The 9625-nt window shown below is 47.4% G+C and overlaps 1 protein-coding gene across 1 annotated transcript; it reads left to right on the plus strand.

The window, feature by feature from the left end:
- Positions 1-322: 322 nt before the first annotated feature.
- Positions 323-8892, plus strand: LOC136579007 (uncharacterized). The gene is made up of 3 exons (XM_066579250.1): positions 323-1009; positions 6719-7261; positions 8649-8892. Exons 1-3 carry the CDS (start codon positions 364-366, stop codon positions 8702-8704), a joined length of 1245 nt encoding a protein of 414 aa, XP_066435347.1. The 5' UTR covers positions 323-363; the 3' UTR covers positions 8705-8892.
- Positions 8893-9625: the final 733 nt, after the last annotated feature.

A 9625-nucleotide genomic window follows, 5' to 3' on the forward strand; every position in this document is an offset into this window, starting at 1 on the left:
GAGTCAAGACAGGAAGTGGAGGGGGGAGGAAGCAGAGGAAGAAGCAGGTCAGAAGAGGCTGCACACATGTGGAGACGGACGGAGCGGGACAAGACGCCAGAAAGACTGAGAGAAAGGAAAATCCGAAAGTAAAGTTAGCAAAGAGAAAAGGCAGAAGAGAGAAGTCCAGGAGAAAAGCGGAGCCAGCAGAACTAAGAAGGAAAGAGCAGCAGGCAGCATAGAGGGAGAGAGCGAGCAGGGGGAAGAGGTTACAGGAGCAGGCAGAGGGGGGAAGAGGTTACAGGAGCAGGCAGAGGGGGGCCGTCAGAGGGGGGAGGGAAGCCTTGTAGCCCAGAGCGCAGCAGAGCCAGCAGCATCAGCAGCATGGGGTGCAGCATAGAGGGTAGCATAAGAGACAGGGAAAGCTTAATAGAAGAAACTGGGGCATCTAGTATCCAGAGGCTGGCAGGCAGCGCGCGCCCACGCCAGCTACCGCCTGCGGGATCCAGCACTCAGCGCAGTTGCTTTATTAATCCCCGTTACCTCGGCGCCCTAGCCGGGCACGAGCGCACGCAGTCCCAAACGTCAGGTCAACGTCGCGCCAGCAGACGGCAAGGTCAGGGCGCTAGGCGCAGGCAGCGCGAGAGAGCCAGGCTCAAGCAGCGCGGTAGCAGGCAGCCTACAGGTCTAGAGCAGGAGTGGGCAGGGTACAGCAGCAGCGTTAGGGAGCGCGTGTCAGCTAGAGGCGGCAGGAGCAGCAGTCCGGAGGAGTCACAGCAGTCGGTAAGCCACCGCATAAGGTCGGCTCCGCAACTGTCACGCCACGATAGTGATATAATACGCCGCAGGAGGCACATTTATTCACAGGAGAGGTCAGATCGGGACTACCCTGGAACGTCGCAAGCAGGAAGGGCGCAAGAGGCTCCGCGCGAGGTCAGACGGCAGCCTTCGCCTGGACAAGATATACGACGACGCAAAGGAATCACAGCGAGGACCACACCCTTGGCATCGCCGGAGGTCGGTCAAGCTGGTGAGTCGGTTTTTGTGGATGCTTGGAAAAATGCTATGGATCCCGCTAAGGCGGTTGACACGGGAGATTTGGTCACAGTCTTGAAATCGCTGTTGAACAAAGTTGATCCCAAAGAAGGGCTTTCAGTGTCCTGCTTTCCAGGGGGTTCGGTCCCGCCTGCGAGTAATTGTGGTATTGGTTCAACAGCGAATGCGGGAAGTGATCCGGCGGAAGGCTTAAAATATGCCGATTCGCTTTTCTGTGGTGTTGCCCCTTTAGGGGTAGGTTTGTCAGAGGATCTGGTGGATAAAATTAAAAAAGGTATTTATGTGGATATTTGGTCCCTGTTGTCAGTGGACCATGTAATGGTTGATAAGGAACGCGTTTCGGAACGCGGACCTGTTAAAAAAGCTAAGATCGCCAAAACATTTGGCAATTGGTTGCAAGCATACTTGGTGCTGTCTCACGTCGTGTGTCAACATCAGCCCGCTAAGGGCCCGGAGATGATGGTGTACTTGAACACCATTTTTAGTGCGTACAAGCTGCACAGAGGGTCAGCCTGGTGGAAATATGATGAGGACTTTAGGCGTCGGGTTTTAGGAATGGAGCACATAAGCTGGGCATCTAAGGCCACAGATGTGTGGATTCAGCTCATATTAGCGCAGCGCCCGGTAAGGCCGTCCTTTCCAGGGGGCACCACCGGCGGTCTCCCAGCGACCAAATGGATCTTGTTGGCTCTACAATGAAGGTCATTGTAGATTCTACGCCACCTGCAAGTTTCGGCACGAGTGCTCGATTTGCGGAGGGCAACATGCAGCGATTCGCTGCTTCCAAAAAAAACAAAAATCTGCCGCGGTGGGTGGTGCCAGTGGAGCAACGAACCCCGGTGAGAAGTCATTACCTGGATCTGTGGTTCGCAATGTACCACAAGAAACAGGAAGCAAAAATTCTTAAGTGCAGTTTTTCTGAAGGTTTTGTAATTCCGTTTTCGTACCAGCCTGCATCCATGTTTTGCCCTAATTTAAAATCAGCGATAACATCAAACTAGTGTGGGAAAAACTACTCAAGGAAGTCGAGCTGGGCCGCATGGCAGGCCTGTTTGAGGAGCCACCTTTTGCGAATTTACGGGTTTCCCCACTGGGGCTTGTACCCAAGAAAGAACCCGGCAAATTCCGCCTGATACACCACCTATCTTTTCCGCAAGGTTTGTCGGTTAATGATGGTATATCAAAGGAGCAAGCGACAGTAGCCTACACAACGTTTGACTGGGCGGTTCGGTATTAGTAAGGCGGGCAGATACGCACTGTTGGCGAAGGCTGACATTGAGTCAGCGTTTCGGCTACTGCCAGTTCATCCAGACTGTTTCCATTTGCTCGGATGCAGGGTGGATAACCGTTTTTTCATCGACATGTATTTACCGATGGGATGCTCCATATCTTGCTATTTCTTCGAACTATTCAGCTCTTTTTTAGAATGGATGCTCAAATTTGAGACAGGCATCCTATCGGTTATACACTATTTGGATGGATTTTTGTTCATCGGTTCACAAGCGTCTGGCGACTGCGGTTTGTTATTGAGCACGTTCCGGAAGCTTATGCATCGCGCGGGGGTACCGCTATCAGAGGAAAAAAACTCTGGGCCCGGTCACCTGCTTGACGTTCCTTGGCATAGAAATACATTCAGCGGCAATGGTTTTCAGGCTTCCGGAGGAAAAAGTTAACAAGTTGCGCCGGTCGTTAAATGATGTGTCGGGTTGCAAGAAGGCTACGTTGCATCAGGTGCAAGTGTTATTGGGTTTATTAAATTTCGCTTGTAAAGTTATCCCAATGGGACAAGCCTTTGCCAGAAGGCTATCCCTTGCAATGGCAGGGGTGCGAGAACCCCACCACTTTGTGCGCGTGACGAGAGGCATGAAAGCAGATTTACATATATGGAAAATTTTCTTACAATCTTTCAACGGGCAAGTGATGTGCCCGAAGGAGGAGCTGGCAAGCTCTGACCTTAGTGTATTCGTGGATGCGGCGGGCTCCGACGGTTTCAGGGTCATCTTCAAAAATCACTGGTGCAGAGAGCAATGGCCAAAGGAGTGGCATAAAAATCGGTGGACAAAGAACATTACGTTATTAGAGTTTTTTCCAGTAGTGGTTGCTTTGGAGTTCCAAAATGCAAGATTGTAAGTTAGGTTTCTGGTCGGATAACGTGGCAGTGGTACAAACGATTAATAAACAGTCTTCGGGTTCACCACAGGTATTGGCTCTGTTGAGACACGTAGTACTTGGATGTCTGCAAAAGAATATTCACTTGAGAGCTAGACATGTTCCAGGACGTTGCAATGGTGCGGCTGATGCACTCTCTCGTTTACAGATGGAGTTGTTGAGGGAGCGGCACTCAAAAGCGGATACCGAAGGAGTACGCTGCTCTCCTTTCTTATGGAGTCTGACAGAAGAGCGTTGCTGAAGCTGGTGCAAGCATCAGTGGCGGTCGCTACTTGGAAAGGCTACAATGCAATCTGGTCGACGTGGTTAACGTTTTTGGGAAATCGGGTGGTAGGAGGTGACGGAGCACGGTCAACCACGCTGGATATGCTAGCGTGCCTACGCTCCAAGTGGACATCAGTGGGGGTAGCAAAAAAGCACCTGTCGGGGGTAGCGTTCTTATTGAAGCTACACGGCATGATGGACATTACGAAAGATTTTGTCTTTCGGCAGATCATTCGCGGATGGAGGAAGGACAGAGCGAGAGTAGACAAAAGGCGACCCATTACTTTTGCGCTATTGACCAAGTTATTAGAAGAGTTAGCGTTTATATGTACAGATAGCGCGGAAACGTTATTGTTCTGAACCGCTTTTTCGTTAGCGTTTTTCGCAGCATTGCGCATCGGCGAATTCGTTTCAGCCAGCACAAATAAGCCTGGAGGCTTACTATCCAACGACGTGGTTTTCACAGGCGACGGTTTGCGAGTGCGCGTCAGACAATCCAAAACCGATATTTACGGACGAGTACAATGGCTCGCGATCAGCAGACTGGCGTCAAGATGGTGCCCAGTAGATTTGGTACGTCAATATGTTGAGACCCAGGCCCCCACGGGCCAGTTTTTGGCGTATGCGTCGGGACTTCCATTAACACGTTTTCAATTCACGACGGTTTTGTGGTCGGTGTTGCGTAAAGCGGATTTGGACCCGGTCGAATTCGGCACTCATTCTTTCAGAATAGCTGCAACGACCATGGCAGAAGCACATGGTATGAACGAAACCAAGTTAAAACGTTTAGGTAGATGGAAGTCGCAGGCATGCAAATCTTATGTTAGACCAGATTTAATTGCAGTTTAGGCCACAAGGCCTGTGTTGTCGGTTTTCAATTCGGTTATATGACTGGCGGTTACAGGTAGAGTTCTCTTGTTGTTGTTTCATTACAGCCTTAGAACCTTGGACGGTATGGATAATCGGCCACTCGTTCGTTTATTGGGCAGAAAAAAGGAAGGGCAGCTGTACGGCTGTTGGGAAGAAATCTGGGTTTGGCCGGAACAGAAGTGAATTGGCTCGGAATACGAGGGCTACAATGGCCCAGGATGCTACAATTCGTACTACAAGTCAGCAGGTGGACCCCCCGAAGGGTTATTCTGGTTGTACATGTCGGGGGGAATGACCTAGGCAACATAAAAATGGGTGATTTGCTCGTATTAATGAAGCAGGATATGCTAAGATTCCGTGACTGTTGTCAGGACGCCATAGTGGTATGGACGGACATGGTTGCGATACGTTGTTGGAGAGGGGCAAGAGACCCAGAAGTGACCGAAAGAGTGCGAAAGTTAGCCAACCTCAAGATATTCACGTTCGGGAGGGCAATGGGAGGCATCGCCGTTTGTCATTGGAAGTTAGAAGATAGGGAAAGAGGGGCGTCGAGGGAAGATGGTGTCCATCTCAATAACGTTGGAATGGACACGTTTCTTTCAGGTCTGCAGGGCGGGGTAGAGTTGGTGTTAGTTAAGGGTTGGTGGGGTGGGGCGTAAGGTGCCATAGACAGTATGGCACCTACCGTGTGGCCGGGAGCTTCCCATGCTGGCTACGGAAAAGGAAGGTTTGCAAGCCCACGGATATTTGGACTTACGAACGTCCTTGGGACTGTCACAGTTAAGGATCAGTGGATGAAGGCATGGGAAAAAGGTTGTGTTGGTTAAATAAAGTTCTTTTAATATCATATGTTAAAGTTCAATAAAGCTGTGGCCTACCCCACGTTTACAGCAAGAAGTTTGTGGTGGGTTGTTGTTTATAGAATAAGTGAGCACTCGGTTTCAGCTATGTCCCCAGTCTCACATGACCCATCTTAGGGGGAGGACTCTGGGAAGTTTGGGACAGACTGAAACTTTTGATTGTTATAACTAGTTTCATTTTTAGATTGGTAGATCATCTGTAAATGGTAGATTAGTTCCACTTGTTAGATATCTTAATCCAACTTCTCCCGCCTTGCTTTTTATCTTTCGTAGTGCTTTGGTGTTGTGCTGTGTTGAGGTGGAATTGGAATTAGCACTTGACACTGATTTGGTTTCTAGGATGTCTCATAGCAGCACTTGTGAAATCTGCCCGGCATCTTTTATTGTTCTTCAGGGCAATTGCTTGAGAATTGTTAGAAGGCTAAAAGCCCCTCGTTCGTGTCAAGTGATCAGAGCCAGTCTGAAGCATAGGAGCCGATTTATGAAACCTGTCCAAAAGAAAACCAGTCTCTTGCCCATAGCAACCAATCAGAGTCCAGCTTTAATTTTTCAAGAGCACTATGAGAAATTAAAGCTGTGCTGTGATTGGTTGTTTTGGGCAACAATGACACTTATGAGACTTCTGGAAACATACTTGCTGGTAAGGGTGTATTAGCACTGCATTTGCGGTGTACAGTATATTGCAGGTATACATTGGAAGAACGGTTGTCTTTAGTTACCCATGTTAAAAAAAAAAATAAAAAAAATTGCATACCGCCCAATATTTTTTACGGTATGCATCTGGGCAGAGTAGCGCAGTTGGCCACATTATTCTATCTAACAGACTTGTCCGTAGCTGCCCAGTTTGGTACCGCTCCCATTGAATTTATCTGCTTCCAACGCTAATCTTGAGCAGGTGACCCCTGCCAAATCAATTATTGATTACCTTTTCTGAGGATAGGTCATCAATACTAAAAGTCCTGGAAGGCACCTGCTTCTAGTGATCTTTAACATATGGGCTGATATAATGTAAACCTCTGCGCCTTTCAGACTCCTTCCCTTCCTTCAAGTAGTTACATAAGACTATTTAAATGGAAATAGGTTTTGGGCCGGCTGCACACGGGCAGGTTGGATTCCACATGCGGAGGCCCGTAGCAGAATCCGCCCCTCCCCGGCCGGTGTTCGCGCATGCCTTTATTTTCTTGTTCTTTTCTGTACTGTGGATGGTCCGCACGGCTCGCCGTCGGCCATGCGCAGTACAGATTTCCATGCGGAATTCACAGGAAAATGGAGTATGCTGCTTTTTTTTTTTTTTCATCCGTGAGTAGAAAATGCAGTTGGTTTCCGCTCTTGTGCAATCACTTTTGTATAGCATACTATGGGCGGTATTTGCTACGACATGCGGAGGCGGACACCCGCTCCAGATTTGGTAATTCAAATCCGCTCGTGTCCAGATTTCCTTTTTATTGTACAAAGTTTAGTAAATGAGGAATGTTTGCAAACCTAAATTTATTGTTTCTAACAACAATCATTTATTTTAGAATTTCGGAGCGGAAAAAAGAGACCTCACAAGGAGTGTGACGATCCTCCCACCGTGCATTCGTCGTCGTCTTCTTCCTACACGAATGTCATGGGATCCCACCAGCAGAGCTCATCTGGAGGGTCTTCACGTTCCTCTTCCATTGCAGCCACTTACACAAATGTTAACAATCCCAAAGAAAGATCCTATGTTCCCGAGATGTTTGGGGGAGAGATCCGTACGGTAACGGATACGCCTCATATCTCGCAGAATAGTTTAAAGGACAAGACTTCAAAAATACAGGAAAAGGACTCGCTAAAAGGCACTTGTACAGCAGAAACTTCTGAAGTAGGTGCTGTGGAAAATCCTGCCAATCCTGGACCATCGTCCTCGGATGGCAACTGCTTCTCTGAAGCTCGTTCTGAGAGGCCTTCATCCAGCCATACACAAGGAAAAACCTCTAAAACCCTAAGTCCGGACATACTTCATCTCCTCAAAGGGAAAGATGCAAATACTGTGACAAATATCCTGCGGACACTTTCTCCCTTTTATCCTGCTCTTCAAGGTAAGTGTAAGAAACACAACCCACACTGCACGGCATCAGATGAAACCCAGGGAAACAACCAGATGGCAGTAGATTTGTATATAGTTGTGCCAATCAGATGGCAGTAGATGTGTATATAGCGCCCACCTCGTGGCCGTGTAATATGTAGGCACATCTCTAGAGTGTATAAAAGTGGTTGGCTGCATTTCTCATCACCACTGGTATATGCAAAGAGAAAGTTCTATAAAATGGTGCAGTCCTTGGCACAGGATGCTTCTACACTAGCCGATAGTTAGCCAAGTAATGACACAAAAGGCAGTACTATTAGTGATTGACATCCCTGTATATACAGTCCTTCACAGATAGCTGTCAATCACTGATAGGACTGGCCATCGGACTATGCTGGGACCAGTGGATGTGTGAGGCCACACAAGGGGTCCGGGCTCAGGACGTCACCGACAGACCATCATTGGAGAAGAGCATCTGATTGTCCGACAAGCACAAGCAGCTCCAAATGTTTCATTGTCCAAAGAGACAAGCTAACGGCGGCACAGCTGAGTACTAGAGTCTCCATGTCCCCCATATCCAATCTTGTATCCAAGCTAGAGGCAGTACAACAGGGTACTAGAGCCTCCATGTCATCCAGTATCACATCTCGTATCCAAGGTACAGATGGTACAGCAGGGTACTAGAGCCTCAATGCCCGCCTATATTACATCTTGTATCCAAGCTAGAGGCGGGATAACAGGGTACTAGAGCCTCCATGCCCATCTGTATCACATCTTGTATCCAAGCTAGAGGTGGGCCAACAGGGTACTAGAGCCTCCATGCCCATCTGTATCACATCTTGTATCCAAGCTAGAGGCGATACAATAGGGTACTAGAGCCTCCATGCCCCCATATCCCATCTTCTATCTAAGCTACAGGCGGTACAGCAGGATACTAGAGCCTCCATGCCCTCCGTATCACATCTTGTATCCAAGCTAGAGGCGGGATAACAGGGTACTAGAGCCTCCATGCCCATCTGTTTCACATCTTGTATCCAAGCTAGAGGTGGGCCAACAGGGTACTAGAGCCTCGGTGCCCACCTGTATAACATCTTGTATCCAAGCTAGAAGTGGTACAACAGGGTACTAGAGCCTCCGTGCCCACCTGTATAACATCTTGTATCCAAGCTAGAGGTGGTACAACAGGGTACTAGAACCTCCCTACAAGGGGTCAGTTCTCCACAATAAATGATCCTTTTGGTCAGATATTGTAATCACATACATCAGCGTTAAAATCCCAAAGAGAAAATTTCATTGGATTCCGACAACTTCTCCCGGGTGCCTGAGCGTATATTATTAATACAGTATACTTGTGGTGTTTTTTGTTTCTTTTTTTGTCAGTTTTTTTTCTCTTATTACAGATGTAAACCTTGAGATTCTTGCCCAGGTCCTTGTTAACACTGGAGCGCTCGACTAAGGTTCCACAATATCAACTAATGAAATGTTGCATAAAAGATCTAGTTCTAGTTCCAATTTCTTCATCTTGAGTTACCAAGTGTAGCTGGCAATGTTCGGTCTGTTTGGTTTCCTAGATTCAGTGGATTGCTTTCATTATAATGAAGTTTTCCAAATTCAGTTTCCTAATAAACTCTCTTGAAAACCCAACTTGGAGAATTGTGTTTTGTTTGCAGTTATTCACAATGTATGTTTAGTTGCTGCTATAGTGTTATATCTAGTCTGTACAATCTGAAGCAATTAGTGTATAGACTATTGTGTCAGGATATTTGATTGCTGGTCTGATTGTATCCTAAACTAACACCTAGTGCAGATTAAAGGTGGAACAACCTCTTCTGATGCTTCAAGGCGGGTGTTTTAGAATGTGCCCTACCACCCTCGGTCCCTAAAATTACCTGCAAAAGTTGTAAGTAAAGGCCCGTTTACACGCAAAGACAGTCTTTGAAAGATTGATAGTTTTAGTGATCATTTTGCATAAAGTGCTAATGGACACTTTGTGTAAAAGGGCCTATAGGAGCGGTTTGCAGATTCCAGCTTGTGCTTGGTTCTCGCATGGGCTGTCAGCAGAATACAATGTAATCTCCGACTCATGCAGAATGCAGTGTGCTGTCCCTGTTATCTGTCTTCGGCTGAACGATGGATTTTAAGCTCTCATTAAAATCCTCGTTTAACCGAAGAGTGAACGATGGCAGCATTTACACTCAACGATTAACACCCATATGCCATAGTTTGAAGGACTTTTGAGTGATAATTGTTGCGTGTAAATGGGCTTAATATGTATTGTAGGATGAAAAAAGACATCAGTCCATTCAACTCAGCCTTTTGTCAAACACTCAACAAGAAATTTACCAGGTGGTATTGGCTGCATAAAGTGGAATATTGG

This window comes from Eleutherodactylus coqui, chromosome 9 (assembly GCF_035609145.1).
Source record: "Eleutherodactylus coqui strain aEleCoq1 chromosome 9, aEleCoq1.hap1, whole genome shotgun sequence".
Lineage (NCBI taxonomy): Eukaryota > Metazoa > Chordata > Amphibia > Anura > Eleutherodactylidae > Eleutherodactylus > Eleutherodactylus coqui.